The sequence below is a fragment of the Quercus suber genome, unplaced genomic scaffold (assembly GCF_002906115.3).
Source record: "Quercus suber isolate HL8 unplaced genomic scaffold, Cork oak 2.0 scaffold_279, whole genome shotgun sequence".
NCBI lineage: Eukaryota > Viridiplantae > Streptophyta > Magnoliopsida > Fagales > Fagaceae > Quercus > Quercus suber.
The window spans coordinates 93,879-114,295 of record NW_027069735.1 but is presented as its reverse complement, the minus strand read 5'-3'; the positions used below and the strand labels follow the sequence as shown (position 1 = coordinate 114,295).

General features: G+C 36.4%; 1 protein-coding gene across 2 annotated transcripts; it reads right to left on the bottom strand.

The window, feature by feature from the left end:
- On the bottom strand, positions 1 to 20,009 carry LOC112028431 (O-fucosyltransferase 1). 2 transcript variants are annotated; one of them, XM_024061121.2, is made up of 10 exons: positions 19,825 to 20,009; positions 19,575 to 19,746; positions 19,391 to 19,469; positions 19,198 to 19,274; positions 18,918 to 19,006; positions 4,037 to 4,160; positions 3,638 to 3,921; positions 2,589 to 2,718; positions 1,657 to 2,369; positions 1 to 316 (listed from the first exon to the last, which is right to left on the bottom strand). In XM_024061121.2, the coding sequence occupies exons 1-9, from the start codon at positions 19,830 to 19,832 to the stop codon at positions 1,749 to 1,751; spliced, it is 1,584 nt and encodes a 527-aa protein (XP_023916889.1). In that variant the 5' UTR covers positions 19,833 to 20,009; the 3' UTR covers positions 1 to 316; positions 1,657 to 1,748. The 2 variants fall into 2 exon arrangements, with proteins under 2 accessions (XP_023916889.1, XP_023916888.2); XM_024061120.2 differs by lacking the exon at positions 19,825 to 20,009 and having other exon boundaries at positions 19,575 to 19,775.
- Positions 20,010 to 20,417: the final 408 nt, after the last annotated feature.

Sequence of the window (20,417 nt, the reverse complement as noted above, 5' to 3'; positions counted from 1 at the left end):
TTTGACAAAATGTAACCTACGAGCATATTATTGATCAAACCAATCCTAAACATTGTTGTTAAATTATGGTCAGTGATATACAATTCTACCATTTGGGCAAGTCAACCAAATATCATCATTCATTATCAGTTAGTATTATATTTTATTATACAAATTGTAGAAATTTTTTGACAAAATCCAGCTAATTTGTGCTCCGACCAACACACCAGTTATCCGTATGATGTAATACTGTGGTCCAAACCTCAGGAAACATGGACCTCCAAAACCTAACAGATTTGCTAACCACATCTCTTAAGATGAATGCCAGCAAGAATAACTGAAAAACCAACAACTCAAATGATCAGATCAGATCAAAAGGGCACCAGCTGAAATTGTAATCATCAATCGCATAGACTTTTGTTACAAAATAAAAAGGATTAAAATAAGACTGAAGATTAGGAAGAACAATGAAATAGAAAGAAAAGCTTGGTAATCTTACATAGATGCAACTTATTGGGCATTCATCAAATAAAAAAAAGATAAAATTTTTGGTCATTGGAAATTCTCATGGACTACAAACAAAAGAGACACCAACTAAAATCAAGTAGTGGAACTGAAATAATACAACATAGGAAACTTTATAAGAGACCTGAAAGCCAAAGTCTTAGGTTAGGGTTACATTTGTTAATGTTACATGACTTAAGAACTCTTAATGGATTATTCTTTTGAAACTCCCATCAATAAATTAAATATTCTCTTTGTTCTTAAGATGCATGTCAAATTTTGTATTAATTGAATTTCATATTTGATCTATAAACTCATATTTTATGTATAATTTCGAAGTTCAAAACTTAAAATTTAACATTTTGCAAGCATGAAAGGTATAAAGAGACAAGATAATCCAACGATGGATTTATAAAATAAGACTTCCAATAAAACATTATTTAATAATAGTATAATATTGATAAAAGTAAACTAGGTATAACTTGAAGCTGACCATATATATATTTGGAGGAAGCAGTAAAAAAATGCCAACATAAAATTTATCATCCATAATATGACTCTCTAGGTGTGTAATTGAAAATAACGATATGCATAATTGAAAATATTCAAACAAAGGATAGACCATATTTATCTTGAGAACCAGGAACTAGTGAAAGGAATGACAATATGACCAGTCATTCTTAACACGGACAATTTTCATTGGACCAAATCTTTTCCTCCAATAGTATCGATATCAAATCAATTTTATTTTCTATTCTCTTCTTCTTCTTTTTTTTTTTAACTTTTCTCACCGGTAAGAATACTGATAAACTGTGCTCACTATTGTTTCTTTTCTCTTATTAACTTTGTACTTTGCTTTATAAACCCTTACCATGAAAAATAAAACTACACTGCATAAGTCTTCTTCCCATAAACAATCCGTACACCACCATTATGATTAATAAAATTTTCCACATTAACTTTGCAAATCTAAAGCATCCGTTCCCCCCACCCCCCCAAGTTTATCTATATCAACTTCCTTTTTCAGTTTTCTCTATCCCATTCTTAGTAAACATATTTATGCCTCATTATATCAATAGAAAATATAAGGCATATTTACAAATCTGCAAGTTTAGCATTCAAGAATGATGATCCAGCTCTACACAATAGACATTTCTCAGATATGAAGATTACCTGAGAGGCTGATACCGTCGAAAAATACCCATTCTTTCCAATTTGATTTATCACTGAGGATGTAGAATAAAACCAGCTAGAAGTCAAAATTCTTATCTTTCTGCCTCAGATACTGTCAAGTTTAATGGGGTCAATGGTTTCAAGTCATCGGTTGTTTCACTCTTCAACCGGTCACTTAGAATTTGCAGAACATCATCTGGGGGACATTTGTCTGCAGGATTCTGTGGTGAAGTTTGACAGAAACATTCAGGCCAAGAATTTGTATAGAAAGACTCTGGTGAGACCCGCTTGTGGGGTCCACCAAAGTTTGTTTTGAGCATGACACGCCTAACAGCTTCATCAAAACCTGCTCTCCGCCCATTCTCCCGATCAATGAAGATAGGAGCAAGAGCTTTCCTGTCAGGTCTGATTGTAGTTCGGAAGCCATAGTAGAGGCGGTGTCCGAGGAGATTGTTTGCGAAGTTGCTTGGACCATCATATGTTGGCATGAAAATGTCAGACAGGAGACAAACCATGTAATCAACAGCAGACCCTAACAGCCCCCTGGTGTTCTCAACAAGCTCATCTGTATGTTCCACAGAGCTATGGTTCTCAAGGTGAGGAAAAAGCGTCCGAAATGGTTTCATGAATCGATCCCCACCAAAAAGTTCCCCTGCTGCCAGGTATATTCGAGTAGAATTGTCAAACCCCATAGCACGTAGAATAAGCCCAACCTGCAGCGAAAAGAGAAATGACAAAATTAACATATGGCCAGTCTATGGCCTATTACCCAAAATCATCAGGAAAGTACCACAAGACACCACAATGAAGTCAGTCATTTCGTGTGTAACATATTAATCTTCTAAGCCTGACAAGCTTTGGTCTGGCAGTGTAAGGAAAAAAATATATATTTCCAGCAACAATTGAAGAGAAGTGACAAGCAAGAAGATCACCTCTTCTGGAGTTAATGGGCATTTTCCAATGGCCCTCCTTTCACCGTAATTGAGTACTTTTGGAGCAAAATTTTCCTTTCGATACTTCTTTAATATCCCTTGCTCTTTAGGGGTAAATATATCCAAGCACCTATTAATCACAATACCCAATGTTTGAGGTTAACAGTATTCTCATTCAAAATTTTTTAAATTCAGAATTCATTTACTACTCAATATAAATTTATTGTTTGTTATACATGCAATAAAAAAGGTGCCATCTAAGCTAGAGCTCATTAGCTATAAATTTATTCCAATCCCCAATCATCAATGGTGAAGCATACTAAAGGCAAATCTTTAAAGACCAGAGGATGTCATCCAGTAGATCTACAAGAGAGTAATCATGAAATTGTGCATGAATGGGGGGCTCACCAAGAGCTTTCCATAAAACTGTTCCCAGAAAAGTGCTGACTGAAACTACCTTTCAAGTTTCAACACTTCTAGAAGGCTCATTTATACAACTTTTTATGTAAGCCCTACTCCCCCATAACTCCAGCATTTTTGTTTCCTCCACATTGCAATACTTAAAAGGTCCAGAAAGTGCTAAAAGTACAGTCTAAACCTCAAATCGCTCCAGTTACAATCTTTAGCAAACAAGTAACTAAGTAGGAGCAGCAGTTAGTCTCTTTGGACTCATGTGATTGCTAAAAATGAAATACAGTGGTGTTAAACTGGGGAAAAGGAATATGTATCAAGATATATTTCTTTCTCAAATTCTCATAAATATAGTTAAACCCTACTACAGATAGATAGGATAGTTGATATAGCCCCATAGATAAATGAGCAACACTTGTGCAACTCTTTAATGTTGAGAAATATAACAAACATTTTAGGTCATTTTACCACTTACAGCTTACCATAAACACCTTTTCCTAAAACCAAATAAAATATGCATACACAGCCCTTACAGTAAGCAACAAAACCAATCAATTAGTATCCAATCCTCAACCCCCTTTCAAATGCACAGGCAAATATAAGTCTAAGCAAACATTATAAATAAATTAAATACATACCCAGCAAATGCCAGCATATCCATCTCGAAACGAAGATGTATAGACATGAAGTGACCTTGTGACCGGAGCTTATCAACTATTGATTGACTTAACTTCATAATATGTGGCTTAAATCTTAGAGCATGATAGTTAACTCTGCACCTCAATCTTTGGTACTCAGGGTTGTCAATTTCTTCTGCCAAACGGTGAGAAAAGGGGGTAAGATAAATAGCACCATGTTCCTTCATCTTCTCTAGAGCATCTGTAGTATACCAACTGATAGGAGCATCTCTAGGGGGACGAATCTAAGTCAAGTCAAAGGGGAATAAATGTGAAAAAGAAGAATGTTAACATTTCAAGTACACTGAAGAACTTTAAATATTTCTGCTAATGGTTGTGAAGAAAACATTCACGTTCAACCTGGAAAGCTTTAATCTTCTTGGTTTTCCCATTTTTACGAATTTCTGGTATACGTTCAACAATCCGAACATCAAACCTCAATGTACTGATAAAATGTTCAACATCATAGATACCATAGAAACCACTGCATAGAGTGAAAATATATGAGTTATTAAATCAAAATCAGAACGCCAGATTTGATAAAAAAAAATAAATAACAATGTATAATGTATTCTCAGGACAGAAGCTTCTTTCTAATTGATGCTCAGTATCATATCAAATAAAACACAACAAATTGCCGATTTTAGACAACAACATTACCCGACTGCTTCATTCAAATTCCAGGGAAAATTAATTGAAAAATACCTTGCCCTCAACTACAAGCATATCACATAAATTTGAAAAAAAAAAAAAATGATATGTAAAAGAAATGTCGAACATTATAAATTTCTCATCTGCTTTTTGCAGATGATACTCTGATCATTTGTAGGGTGGAACCTGAACAATTTTGGGACTTGAAGGCTATATTTGTGCGGTTTCAGTTTATTTCTGAATTGAAGATTAATCTAGGGAAATCTGAATTGGGTACAGTTCTGGCAAGTATTCTGAGATAAGGTTTCTCAATTACCCATGACACCTGGGCCTTCCTTTGGGTTCCACCTTCAAAGTAACAACTGTGTGGAATGTGGTGTTGGCTGGTTGGAAGAGGACGTATCTTTCTTTCTTTTTTTTTTGATACGTAATAAGACTTTTATTGAATGGAATGAACATCGTGTTCACAATGATGAACACTATAGAAATGAAACAAATACAAAAAGCTCAAGAGCTAAAACTAATAGATTGTAAGCAATCAGAAATGGAAGAGGATGTATCTTTCAAAGGGGGGATGTATAACGTTGATTAAGAGCACTTAATCTAGCTTGCCCACCTACTTCTTATCATTGTTACCTCTCCCTGTGGCGGTGAGTGCTGCTAGGCGTATTGAAAAATTGCAGAGGGACTTTTTGTGGGGAAGGATGGGGGATGAATTTAAGTATCGCTTGGTTGGTTGGAGAATCTTTGTGAACCACTCCAAATTGGGGAGGGGGGGGGGGGGGGAGGGGGGGGGGGGGGTGGTGGGGGTGTTAGGTATATGTAATTTGATTAGTTTTAATCAGGCTTTGTTGGGGAAGTGGTTGTGGCAGTATACTTCGGGGAGAGATGCTTTGTGGAGAATTGTTATTGACACAAAATATGGTAGTATGTGGGGGGGCTGATGCTCCAATCTAGTAAAGGGACCTTTGGGGTTTGCCCACGGAAGAGCTTAAGGACGGGTTGGGATGTTTTTCATCGCTTTGTTAACTTTAAGGTGGGATGGTTATTCTATTAAAGTTTGGTATGACCCTTTGTGTGGAGGACCTCCTCTAAAGGAGAACTACCCAGAATTGTATGGTATCGCAGATAACAAAGATGCGTCAGTGTCAAAGCTTCTAGCTTTCTCAGGGGATAGCTACCATTGCAATATCAATTTTATCTGATCGGTTCAAGATTGGGAGTTAGAATTGGTTCTCTTTTATGGATTTGCTTTATTCTAGAGTGCAGAGGGGGGGACGGAGTGGATAAGTTGCGCTGGAAACCTTCATCCAAGGGGGTTTTTGAAGTTCGATCTTATTAGAAAGTTTTATTATCCCTTTCTCATATGTCTATTCATTGGAAGACTCTGGAATCCAAAGGTGCCTACAAAGGTCAGTTCTTTCCTATGGACAGTGGCGTTAGGTCGGATTTTAACAAATGATAATTTGTTGAAGCGTCAGATTGTTGTTATTGCCTGGTGTTGTAAGGCTAGGGAGACTCATAATCTTTTACTTTTACATTGCCAGAGATTGGAGCATAATGCTTACTCTTTGGGATTTGTTGGATTATGTCCAGTGGGGTCATATTGAGCGTTTAGCCAGCTGGCCAGGTAGATTTAGAAGCATAGAAATGAAGCGATTTGGAATATGATCCCTCATTGTCTAATGTGGAGCATTTGGCAGCAGCAGAATACTCAGATTTTAAGGTACTGACAGATCAACTCATGAGCTGAAGCTATTTTTCTTGCTGACTTTACTTGTGTGGATAATGCTTCCTGTGCTTTCAATTTCATTTCTTTACCTGATTTGCTTGATAGTTGTACTTTCTATGCATCTTAGTTTTGTTTTGTTTTCTCCTGTGTGCTTTGGCTCTTTGTAGTTGATTTTTTCTTTCAATGAAGTTTTATTATTTATCACCCAAAAAAAAAATGGCAGCCAGACCATGAAATACAGAGAATCAGAAGCTAATAATTGGAACAATCCCCACTAAGAGGTATAGTTAAATAGTGAATTATATAAAAGCCATAGATACGTAAATTGTACCTTGCACTCTAATAAATAATTTCTCTCCGCATATTAAGCTACTCTTTCCAAAAGCAAGCATTATAGTCCACATGATCTATGAAATCAGAAAACGAAGGCTAATCAAAAGCAAGCATGTACTCAAAGTTCTCAAAAAGAAAGACTTGAGCTACATCATGGAGAATTCCACACCATGAAAAGTATTCCCTACAAATAGTCCACATGATGCAAACAGGAGTAGCATTAAAAATCAACTTGTTACTATGACTTCCAAATGAATACTTTCAACACACACACACACACGTGCGTGCACACACAGACAAACACATAATAATATATGCATAATTTATATGTGCACATACACACATACATATAGACAAATGTGTGTGCAAGTTGTATACATAAAAATTGGGTTAATGCCATATGATCCCACCATAAACAAATGGGTTGTGTAGGATATATTAGTTATTGCATTTTTAACCTAGCGAGCCGTATCCTTCTCCTTGATTTCTAAACTAGCAAAATCATGGGTAATAAAAAAGTAGTTTCAAAAAGCCTTTCACAAAGATGCTTAAACAATAAGGCAAGCCCTTTCTGCTGTCATTTCGCACTTAGGCACACAGCTTGCCATTGGTAATGATTCTGATACGATGCCACAAATTCGAAAATTGATCCCACGTAAGAGAAAAATTCATAAAATTAAGTGGAACTTGATGAATCCACCAGGATCAGTCCCAATATTGGTGGCCAATACATTAACAGGTGAATATTTGGAAAGCAAGCCACTGTGTGGTAGGCTAGAGAAGTAGGGCAAACCAATGATTGCTTCAAGCACATTTGTTTTGTTGGTGACCTCAACCCCTAAAGAGGCCCAAAACTCACGTTTTCAATTGGTAGAATTGGTCATCGCATCATTCTTTAGTTAAATTCATAATATACATTGGTATTTAGATATCCAACCCATTAATAAGCCACCATAATCCACCCCTTGGCCACCCATAAACCCTCATAAGTTGGACAGATATAATTAGTACATAAGAGCTGCACCTTAGACAGGTTTTAAAGCACGATTTCACATCACAAAATAATTCCAAATTTAAGCAATAGGTTTCTTTATGAGTTTCACTTTTTTTCCTTTTTGGAGACAGCAAGAGTGAAGCATAAGCTTAAAGTTCTGGAACACCGATACAGATTTCTCTGCCACCGGGTGAAGTCACAGAGGTTTTGGAAGAGCAAAATCAATTGGCCTTGGTTCCATTGAAGTCTTCAGACTCTTTGGAGGTGTTATCAGCTCAGTTTGAGGGGGATGAAATACTTGCGGAGGATTGGGTCAGAAGCTGTTGAGCTACCTAATGAAGGGGGTTTGTCACCTCTAGCGGTGGAACCACTGGCCTTTTCTCTACCCTTGGCCATGGAAGGACAGGAAGTTGTGGGTGTGGAGAGTCCAGTGAGGAAAGAATCTTACTCTGAGTGGTTCCAAAGTAGATTCAACGGGTTTGATAACTTCCTGGGCGTGTCCTTAAAAGGTTTGGAAAATCAAGCAACAAATTTCTTGTTAGCTGTTGAGACTAAATTACACCGTAGGGCTGCTTTGGAGAAAAAAGCACGTGACTTGAAGAGTTCAGGAGTGAACGGTATAAGTAAGTTGAAGGGTCTATTCAGTTTGATTAATTATGGTTCTACTTCTTTTAGGCGTAATGGTACTAATAGGGAGCAGGCACTATCTGTTTCTAAATGAATTTGAAGATACTTTCTTGGAACGTCAGAGGATTGAATGTGGTTGAGAAGAGGGTTCAAATTCGTAATTTGTTGCATACCTGGAGGGTTGATATTGTATGTTTGCAGGAGACTAAACTTGAATGGATCACTAGAGGAATTGTTCAAAGTATATGGGGCTGTCCATATGTAGATTGGCTTCACCTGGGTTCTAAAGGTGTTTCTGGAGGCATTGTTCTGATGTGGGATCGAAGGGTGGTGGAAAAAGTGGATGAAGTAGTGGGGCATTTTTCTGTTTCATGCAAATTTAAAAATGTTAGGATCAATTTGAGTGGGCGTTTACAGGTGTATACGGGCCAAATTTGAAAAAGAGGCGTAGGAAAATGTGGGAGGAGTTGACAGGGTTGATTAGTTGGTAAGATTTGCCATGGTGTCTAGGAGGTGACTTCAATATAATCTACTTCCCATCGAAAAGATTAGGGGCTGCAAGCTGTACTCAAGCTATATATGGATTTTCTAATTTTATCTCTCTCCATGGGCTGATGGACGTACCTATGGATGGGGACCTTTACACTTGGTCCAATACTTCCTCCACTTCTAAAATAGATTGATTTCTTCTCTCCACTCTTGGCGGATCACTTCACTTTGTTTTCCCAAAAAAGGCTATCCAGAGTACTTTCAGACCACTTCCCAATTTTGCTGGAGGGGGAAAGTCATTGGAGAGGTAGAACTCCTTTTCATTTTGAAAATATGTGATTGAGGGTGGAGAATTTTGTTGATAAAGTGAAGGCTTGGTGGGCATCTTATTTGTTCCAAGGCAACCCAAGTTTTATACTAGCTAAGAAGTTGGTAGCTTTGAAGTTGGATCTAAAAAAGTGGAATGAAGCAAAGTTTGGTAATGTCACTATTAAAAAACAAAAACTTTAGAACAAATTGAATGATTTGGATGTTAGAGAGGAGACTCAGCCTTTAACAGCTGAGGAAGAGTTAGAACAAATTAATCTCTGTACCGATTTTGAAAAGCTCACTCTTTTAGAAGAGATTAGTTGGAGGCAAAAGTCTAGGGTACTGCACTTGAGGAAGGGGGACGCAAATACCAAAATTTTCCATAGAATGGCTAATTCCCATAGAAGAAATAACAGTATTGAGAGCCTCATGGTTGATAGAATCTTGTCTTTCGATCAAGGTATGATTGTTGATTGTATTACTCAATTCTTTATGAAATTATACTCGATAAGCAAGTTGATCGTTTCCAGAAGTCCTAGTATTTCCAAGGATATTTGGTGATAATGCAAATTGGCTATATAGACCCTTCGATAAGGCAAAAAATTTTGAGGTCATACAGAATTTTAACGGTGACAAATCGCCTATACTAGATGGGTTTCTAATGGCTTTCTTCCAAGCTTGCTGGGGAATTCTCAAACCTGATCTTATGGCTATTTTTCATCATTTTTTTTTCGCTAAAGGTCAGTTTGAGAAGAGTTCGAATGCAACATTCATCTCTCATCCCTAAAAAAAATGCAGCAATTGAAGTTAAGGATTTTCATCCCATTAGTCTTGTTGGGGGGGTGAGTAAATTCTCCAACTTATCATACAAAAGATCCAACCATATTGGTCACATAGATATGTTATTTTGAGAGTCCTCAATGGTGAAATATATCTGCTACTTTGATATTGTGTTACAAAAATATTTGTATGTGGTGAGACTTACGAGATATTATAGGAAATATAGCAAAAAGCTGAACCAGATTATGAAACAAATATAGTGTGTGTTTGGGTGCATCTTTTTGCTGATTTCTTATTTGCTGAAAGTTGATTAAAGTATAGTTGTACTTGGAAAAAATGAGGCTTTAAAAAGTTGAACATAAGCAAATAATCTAAAAGCTAAAAGAAAAACTGAAGCTAAATAGTCACTAGAGAATGCTGCAATTGATTACCTGGACTTACTCTTCGTGTACTTAGTATTGTTTAGCTGTAATTCTTTAGACTTCTTTTTGTCTCATGTTCATGTACACAAAATAGTCTCTTTGCACTTGAATATATTTTTACCTATGATAAAAAAAAAGTGTTTATCATACTTGTGTCATAGAATTCCTTGAAAATTCCATTGTATCATTTTCCATCACCCTCTAGCAATATTGGAAAAATGCGATTGTGAACCCATTGGAACCCATTAGATCCAGAGACCTGGTCCCCCCTCTCCCACCTCCTTGAGTGCTTTTACTTCCTCATCCTTTTCAAGTTCTCTTTACATTTGCTTCAAAAAAGATCTAGCGAAGAGCACTAGTGAGGTGAGGCACTAAACACTTTAAAGAGTTCATGCAGATTATGCCTACCTTGGCTACTAGTAAAAAGTTTATCACCCATGTCAATCAAAGTTTATCACACATAAAAAATTTTGTTGAGAAAGTTCAACAGTGGTGGAACGGGTATTGTTTTATGCGCTCTCCTAGTTTTAATTTGGCTCGGAAATTTAAAGCTCTTAAGGATGATCTAAAGAAGTGGAACAAGGAGGAATTTGGGGATTTGGCTTTTAGGAAGAAGAACTTGTTGTTTGAATTATTGGATTTGGATGCTAGAGAAGATTTGCTAGGTGTCTCTTGTCCGAGGAACAAATTCATTGTACACAGATTAAAGGTGATATTGAACTTTTAGCTTCTTTGGAGGGAATTGGAGACAAAGCCTCATGCTTTGTTTGTGAAGGAGGGAGATAACAATACATGCTTGTTTCATAGATTAGCAAACTCTCATAGAAGAGCTAATCATATTAGAGGCATTGAGGTGGATGGTGTTCTATTTGAGGATGAAACAGCTATAAGTTCTAAGGTGGTTCAATTTTATTAGGAGTTGTACAGAGGGACAAATACGTGGCGCCCCACTATGGATGGGTTGGATTTCGCTTGTAATGAGGAGGAGGAGGAGGAGGAGGAGGAGAGGCTTTCCCTTGAGAGGGAGTTTTCTAAGGAGGAAGTCATCTAGGCTTTGAGGGAGATGGAGGGTGATAAAGTCCTTGGTCCAGATAGCTTTACTATGACTTTTTTTCACAAATGCTGTTGTGTAGTGGAGAAGGATGTTATGGCTTTCTTTGAGCACTTCATAGGAATTCGGAGTTTGAACGGTCTCTGAATGCTTCTTTTCTTACCTGATTTCCCAAAAAGTATAATGCTTTGAGTATTAAGGATTTTCGGCCTATTAGTCATATGGGCATGTGGGCAGTGTGTACAAGTTGTTGTCTAAGGTTTTGGCTACTAGATTGAGGATGGTGTTAGTCAAACTCAATTTTTAGTCTCAAAATTCTTTTGCTGGTGGTAGAAAATTTTTGGATTCTGTGCTTATTGCCAATGAATGTCCTGATTGTAGATTGAAGTGTCCTTCACCAGGTGTGCCTAGTTCTATCTTTTGGGTAGGATGGGTTTTGGGGTGAGATGGAGGGGGTGGATTAAGGCATTTATTACTACTATTCGTTTCTTAGTATTGTTTAATGGATCTTCTGCTGGTCTCTTTGGAAGTTCTAGAGGTCTGAAACAAGGTAATCCGTTGTCCCCTCTTCTCTTTTGATTATGAAGGTCTTAAGCAAGATTCCGAAGAAAACTGAGGACAACGGTCTCATTTGTGGCTTTCATGTAGGACTAATTAACTCTACTGGTGTTCATATTTCTCATCTTCTCTTTTTAATGACACTATTTTATTTTGTGATGCTTCTAGGGAGAAATTGTCTATTAGATTGGCTTTATCTTGTTTTCAAGCTTGTACAGGTTTGAAAGTTAATGTGGGAAAAAGTGAGATTGTTCCTGTTGGGGAGGTAAGGAATCTAGATGCTTTGGCTACTATCCTTCGTTGTAGGGTGGGTAGTTTGCCAATGAAATATTTGGGAATGACTTTGGGTACTCTATATAAGATAGCCTTTATTTGGAATTTTATCCTAGAAAAGATGGAGAACAAATTATCAAGTTGGAAGTGACTCTATTTATCAAAGGGTGGTAGACTTACTTTGTTGAAGAGTACCTTTTCAAGTTTGCCAACGTACTATCTTTCGCTATTTACCATTCATAAAGCTGTGGCTGCTGGAATAGAAAGGATTCAAAGAAATTTTTTATGGGGTTCATCAAAGAGGAGTGTTTCAAGTATTCTTTGATGGCTTGGGAAAAGGTCTGCTTACCTTATGAGTTGGGCGGATTGGGGATCAGGAAGTTGGTGTCTTTTAATCAAGCATTATTAGGGAAATGGTTATGGAGGTTTGGCAATGAAGTTACTCATTTGTGGTGAGGGTTATTGTTACTAAATATGGAGAGGGCAAAGGGGGGTGGAGTACTTTAAAGTATGCAGGAGAGAACATGGTTGTGGTCTATGGTGAAGTATTAGTGAAGGGTGGGAGAGTTTTACTAAGTAGTTGGCCTTCATGGTGGGTGAGTACTGAGTGATGGTACTCATATCCGATTTTGGCATGATAGGTAGGTTGGTGACAATCCACTTATTATCCTCTCCGCTTAGTTATACGAGTCTTCAGATAATAAGGAAGCTTGTATTTCTTAGGTTTTGGGTTAGACAAATGGGATTGATAGAGTTTGGAACTTAGATTTTATAGGGATTTTCATGATTGAGAGTTGAAGTATGCTTTCTGTTTTCTTGATTTTATACAATTTCGAATTCTTCGGGGTGTTGGGAGTGACAATCTACCTTGGTGCTTTAATGGAAGCCGGAAGTTAGATACTCGGTGCTTTTATCAGGAGATTTGGGATGTTCCTACGTCCTTATTTCCTTGTGAGGGCATTTGGAAAGTAAAGGTTCTAAAATGGCGGCTTTCTTTATGTAGAAAACAGCTTATTCTCAAATTATTCATTGGATAATTTTATGCTTAGGGGTCTCTCTCTAGCAAATCGATGTTGTATGTGTGGCTGCAATGAGGAAAATGTGATTCATCTCCTTCTTCTTTGTCCTACAACTCATACTTTGTGGGTGTATCTGCTTCATATTTTTGGGATTCATTGGGTTATGCCAGGTTCAGTAGTTAGTTTATTATTTTGTTGGTGGCAATGGGTTGGGAACATAATTTGGATATTTGGAATTTGGTCCCATGATGTTTGACGTGGATGATTTGGATGGAATGGAATCATTGCACTTTCAAAAATACTAAGAAATCCTTGGTTCAATTGCAACATTTGTTCTAGCAGACTTTCTTTTATTGGTCTAGGTGTTGGGGTCTTTCGGAGTGTTCTTCTATCATGGAATTTATTTCTTCCCTTAGAATAGATTCTTGATTTCTATGTTTTCTGTTGTCTTTTGTTGTTCTCCATTGTGAACACCCTATATTTTTTTCCCTTTTTATTTTTAATAATATTACACTTATTACCTATCCAAAAAAAAAACTTCATCTTCCTTCTCATAGTTAACCATTCACCTATGAGGGTTTGTTTGTCTATGGAAAAATCTAATGTTGTTAGCCTTCCTTTAGACTGAGAATTTTTCCTTTTTGTGTGGAAAGTAGGGAAAGTCTTAATTCTTATCCAAAGAAAAAAAAGTAGGGAAAATTTTAACAGTTGATAACCTTATTAGGAGAGGTATCTCCATTCTCTCATACACTGGTGCTGTATTTGTACAAGTAGCAGTCAACCTGTGGATTTTTGTTGAGATGAACTATGATGTGGCCCATGAGTTGTGGTCTTGTTGTTTTTGCACTGTTTGGGGTTCATTGGGTAATGCCTAAGAGAGTGGTGGTTTGTTGTTTGGATGGAGGAATTGGTTTGTTACTCATGATAGCTTATTTGTTTAGAATTTGTTAGTAATTTTGGAGGGAGAGGAATAATCGTGGCTTTAATGGAGTGGAGTGGAGTGGAGGTCTCCATTATTGAGATAAAAATTGTGTGTGCACCTTGTTTGAATGCTCTCAAATTCTTCGTTTCTATTGTAGATTTTATAGATTCTATCTCTTTCACACCCCCCCCCCCCCAACTCATGAAACAAGAAAACATTGCTGTCCACTTCAATGTTTGATAAGAAAAATGCTTATTTAAATTAAAACTTTTTTTTATGAGTAATAAGTTTATTGATATCAAAAAAGGGGGAACACCCTAGTAGACAGGGAGTGTACAAGGAGTTAAACAATCAAGAACAAAAATTACAAGAATCTAGGAAATCAAGAAAAGATAAAAATGATTGGTTCCACAAAGCAGCCAACCAATCCATTAAAGTTCTAAAGAAAAATAGCTTCAAGTTTGATATTGATCTCTCCTTATCTTCAAAGCACCTACTATTTCTCTCTCTCCAAAGACACCACAATAAGCAATGGGGAACAATCAACCACATATACCCATTTCGATGACAACCAAATCTGCCTTGCCAACATGCTTAATGCCCCACTACAGATTGTGGCATAACCCAGCTCACTCCAAACAATCCAAACACCATAGCCCACAAATCCATTGCAACCAGACAATGAAGAAAAAGATGATCAACCGATTCACCATTACACTTGCACATGTAGCACCAATCCAATATCCAAACCTTCATTTTTAGTAAATTGTCAATCGTTAAGCACTTCCCTAAAGCAGCAATCCAAACAAAGAAAGCTACTTGAGAGGGAATCTTTTGTTTTTAAATACTTTTCCAAGGAAAGCAATAGTCATTAGAGCCCACTAAGAGACTATAATAATCCTTAACTAGGAAATAGAGATAGAAAATAAGTGGGTAAATTAGATAGAGTGCTTTTAATTAAAGTGACTCTACCTCCCTTGGATAAGTACAAACGTTTCCATCTTGCTAATCTCCATTCTATCTTCTCCAGAATTTGGTTCCATATTGCCTTATCCTTGAATTTAGCTCCCAAAGGAAGACCCAAATACTTCATTGGAAGAGTACCTTGTTTACATCCAAGGACATTCAACAATAAGTCCAAATTATGCACCATACCAACAGGAACCAACTCTAACTTACCCAAATTTATCTTTAGGCCAGAGACCGCCTCAAACCAAAAAAGGATCATACGGAGAAACAAAACTTGATCCAGATCAGCACCACAAAAAATTAAAGTGTCGTCCGCAAAGAGAAGATGAGACACTGCCAATGATCTTCCCTCTACAGGACCCACACCAAAGCCTAACATGTGACCATCATAGATAGCTTTATCCAAATTCTCCCAAGCTTCCATAACCAGTACAAACAGCAAAGGGGACAATGGGTTACCTTGTATCAACCCCTTGGAACTCTTAAAAAACCCACAAGGAGAGCCATTTATTAGAATAGAGAAACAACTGTANTGTATGATAAGTTGGAGAATTTACTCACATGTGGTTGTGGTTTATGATGATTTGTGGATTTAGGATTTAGAACTTTTAGAAAAAAGTGTTAGGATTCAAGAATAATTACGGCTTTAGTAAGGACAAGAAAAGATTTGATTTAGGGTTACAAAGGCATTGAAAAGATTTTGAAAACGAATATGCCCATAATCTATAAGTGCACGTGAACAATATCTATGAACAGTACCCCAAACAATGACCTGGAAAGTGAGAGAACATTAAACAAAAGAGAAATAGAGAGGTAATATGGAGAGAAACAAGGTAGTCAAAGGCGAATGGCAACCTTAAGGCGCCAAGGCCTTGCATCGCCCAAGGCGTGAGGCTACAAAAAGGCGCTAGCCCAAGTATAGCAAGGCACCAAATTCTTAATATATTTATTATACATATAGAACATAAATCATATGTACCTAGTGTATTATAATATTATAATGAAGTGTTTTTCAATGTGTAGCATGAAGAAATTAGGTCTATCAAATTATTTCAAAATAGGATTAAAATGGTTTAGGCTCTGTTATAGATTAAACCAATCATTCCCTTCTTTCATTGATTTCCTTGATTCTTGTAATTTGTGTACTTGATTTGTTGACCCTTTGCACACTCCCTGTGTACTAGGGTGTTCCTTTTTTGATATCAATAAAACTTATTACTTATCAAAAAAAAAAAAAAAGTTAGTTCTAACAATACATTTTACATCAAGCTTCTATATAACAATAAGTCTTACAAAACAAATTTGTAAATTAATTTAACTAACAATAGGTTTTATAACATGCCTTTTGAAATTAATAATCTAAAAATAGGTTTCACAACAAACTTCTATAAAAATAAATAAGTAAACTTGAGGCGCTTGCCTTAGCGCCTTTTTCATGGCTTAAGGCAGCCCGCCTTGCTTGCCTAGGCTCTAAAGGTGAGCACCTCACTAAAAGCGCCTCACCTTAGAGCATTTTAAGGCACCTTAGTGGCACCTCGCCTCACCCAGGCACCTAGGCAAGTGCCCGGCTCACCTTTGACTACACTGGAGAGAGAGAACAAAAACACCAACATGGCTTAATATGCATTCAATATTTTTATTAACCAACTCTCTCTTATTTTAGTATAATACCACACTTATATATATATATATATACACACTCATAAATCTTAACTTTGCCTAATAGAACTAAAACTCCTGCTTTGACTGTTCAACCAAATCCTAATTGAATTGAACAAAAGCCTAGACAGAAAGACCCATAAACTAAGGTTTACCTATCAATAAAACAAAACTTAAGGCCTACAACTATGACCACAAAGACAATTACAGAATTGCAAAAATACCCTTCACTACAGAAAAACCAAATAAACATAAAATAAAATACTAAAAACCTAATGAAATTTAACTACCATGGACAATTATTCTTGGGTTTTGCCTTAATTTTAAGCATCAAAAGAAGAAATTTTTTTCCTAATCACGCTATGGTTGCGTCATCTCCCAAAAAGCCTATTTGACAGATCATAATAAATTTTCAATTTGAGCAGTATCACACATATATTTGAAATCTGCATGAAGCATCTCAAAATTCAAAGGCAAAACCATACCCCTTCTCTTACATCCTTTGAAACCCTTAAAACCCCCCAAGTTCTACCCAATGATTAGCCATCAAATGGATACTAGAGCCAGCCCCAAAGAACCCATTTTAGAAGCAAACAGAAATTTCAAATTTGATCAGTTCCAATTTCTTGCATCCATTGATATTCAAGCTTTTCAAACCCTATTCAACATTAAATAATAATAATAATAAATAAATAAAACACACTAAAAAAAAATTGCATTCATCAAATATTGACTATTATAAAAACTTCGATGGTGTGGGGAGAGCTCTCTTGCTGTTTGCTATCCCAAGTTATTTAGGATTTGACATAATTAGGAGGCTAGCACTAATGGGGTTCTTCACAAGGATCTACACTTTGTACGGGCCATTCAAGACTGGGAATTGGAATCTTTGATGACCTTTATGGATATCATTTATGATATGGTAATTAGGGGGATTGGGGAGGATAAGATGTGCTGGAAACCAGATCAGAAAAAGGGCTTCAAGGTTGGTACTTTTTACCATCTTCTAGGTGCCCCTCCAAGCACCAGTGATTAGACTTTCCTTTGGGAAATCATTTGGAGATCAAAGGCTCCATTGAGAGTAGCATTTTTTGTATGGACTACTACTTTGGGTAAGATTTTGACGATTGAAAACTTAAGGTTGAGGAAGATAAGGATTACAAATTGGTGTTATATGTGTAGATGTAATGGTGAATCTGTTGATCACCTTTTGCTACATTGCTCTATTGCTTCAGACTTATGGTCCATGATTTTGGGTTTGTTTGGAGTTCATTAGGTGATGCCAAAATCTGTTGTTGAGTTTTTCGCTTGTTGGCAAGGTCGCTTTGGTTGTCACCAGAATAGTCATATTTGGATGATTATCCCCCATTGCTTGATGTGGTGCATTTGGAAGGAAAGGAGTAGCAAGAGTTTTGACGACACCGAAAATTCTATGCTTGGTCTCAAATTATTTTTTTAGAACCTTATTGGATTGGTTGTCAGACATAAGGAACCTTTCTTTATTTTCTATTGTTGATTTATTAGATTTATGTAACTTTTGTACCTAATTTTTTACCCCAGTATATTTCCTGTATACTTGGGCAACTTGTTTTTTCTTGATTTATACAATTTTATTACTTATTTTAAAAAAAAATAAAAATATTAATTACAAAGAAACTTGACTTACCTTGCAAAAGTATTGCTCCATATCATTAAATATCCATTTGTTAAAGTTGATTGCATTATTTGAATGAGATTAAACATAAAATTATAACTAGGTAGATACCAATTCATGAACATAATGAAATTAAATATATGGCTTAAGATATTAAAAATAGCACTAATGGTTCTAATACTTCCTTCTTTGCGTTGCAAAAACCACTTAAGATAGCAATTTTGGACAATACCTTTCATAGAGTATTTTCCTTTTAAGGGTTTAAATACATGAGTGCTTGTAGTTTGTCATTTCTTATTCTCCTTCATTTGGAAGTCGTTAGGAGGCTTCTTTTGTAATTGTGGATTCTCATAAATTTTTATTCTTGTTAGTAGGCTTTTATTTCTTCTTCTTCTTCTTCTTTCTTGTTAGGTGCTAAAATTCTATATCAAACTAAAGACTTGAATTTAATTGGTCTTAACTTCTCCAGATTTTCAAACAGTATATGCAAATGGAGTCCTCCATTTGGGGGCCCTCTTAGATTAACCTGCAACTATTGCAGGCTGATTAGGAGATTTTTCAGGAATCAATTTGTTTAATTGGTGTTCATGCATACATGTCTGCATGCTTACTGTACACTGTTGGCCCACTTCGTATTGACATATTCAGATTTCAGAGGGGAAAAAAAACACAAGATTTTCTGAAGTATTGACTCAAAGAATAGGTGAATAGTACAGCAATGATAAGAAGAAATAAATCAGACCAAACAGATTGCATCAATTTGAAGCAATACTAGATACAACTATTTGAAAATAGATACCTATCATCATGCCAAAAGGAGTTTGCGTCCAACTCAGGTAGCACTAGTGTAGCATTCATGATTCGTGCAGCAAGGACCGCATTACAAATCTAACAACATCCAAAAGAGTACACATTAATTTACATGATTAAATAAAAATTGAGTAGCCTCACTAATCATCTAAAAAGGCATTTAGTTCACTTTTTTTGTTTGACACCAAAAAAAAAAAAAATAGAGCTATTATATTTGTCCCAATACAAGAAAATTATAAGGATCCAACAGCAGGGAAAAGGATACCAACCGCACTACGTTGCTGGTTCAGACCACCATTACAGCGAACACGTAGATAGCCATTACTCTCACTTGGAGCTGGAGGAGCTGCCACAATGTACAAAATTCAAAATCTGAAGCCTAAAAAAGTTTAGCACCAAAAAAAAAAAAAAAAACCATAAAATTGAGGCGGAATATTGTTTGAGAAAATGAAAAGTAAGTACGAGGCCAATCAGATCGTGGAGCAGAAGATGGCCTCCAACCACCAAAATCAGCGCTTCTCCAAAGTTCTTCTATATTAATCTGATTGAAACAGGAATACAAAAAGAGCAAATTCTTAACAAGTCATAATCAACTATTAGAGTAGCAAGAAAATTTATTAAAAAAAAAAAAAAAAACGATCTAAACCTGGGAGCGATAGGCAGCGGATCGAGAATCGGCTTTGGTGGAGGTGGAGGAAAATGAAAGTAGCAAGGAAACGGTGCAGATCAAGAGAACCACCACCGCGATGGATAACCTCCCCATCATGTTCTTCAATCCTCCTCCTTGCTTCGGGTGCTGCAGCCGATGATGCCCTAGCCTGCCAATCATCATTATGATCATAATAATCTCACTATTATATTATTGGAGAGATTGATTGTGAGTGTCGTTGTAGTACCTTCTCATTATTGTTGGATTTTGAAATTGAAATTTGTGTTTTTCAAAGCTTCCTCTCTTCTTAACTGCTACCGCTTATCAGTGACTGGCAGCGCCAGGAGCGAGAGAGTAGACTAGACAATTGCAGACAGTAACTTGGGTAGTTTGAGGCTTCGTCTGGAGAAATTATAAGATGATTTAGTATACCATTCCACTGAATGATTTTCGACTGTTTAAATTTGTTATTTAGAAAAAAAATTTAAATAGAAATTAATTGACTAGACAATTTTAAATAAGTAGTAGTTTTTTAATGGAATAATAGATCACATCACTTGTCCACAACTCTATAATTTCTCGTAAACTACAAAGTTGTAGCACTTTAAGTTAGATTTCCAACTCAATTAGAACCATCTCGATTGGACATCTGACCTGAAAGTTATGCTCCAAATACTAACTGTTGCGCAAACTGGAATCCAAATCCGAATTAGAATTGGATTAGGTGCAAATTTCCTTTGATTTCTTACTCTAATTGGACTTGAATTTAATTGGGTTGACTTTCTTTGACTTCATCATGGCCCTTATAAAATTAAAATTCATTAGCTTTCTTCTTTGCAC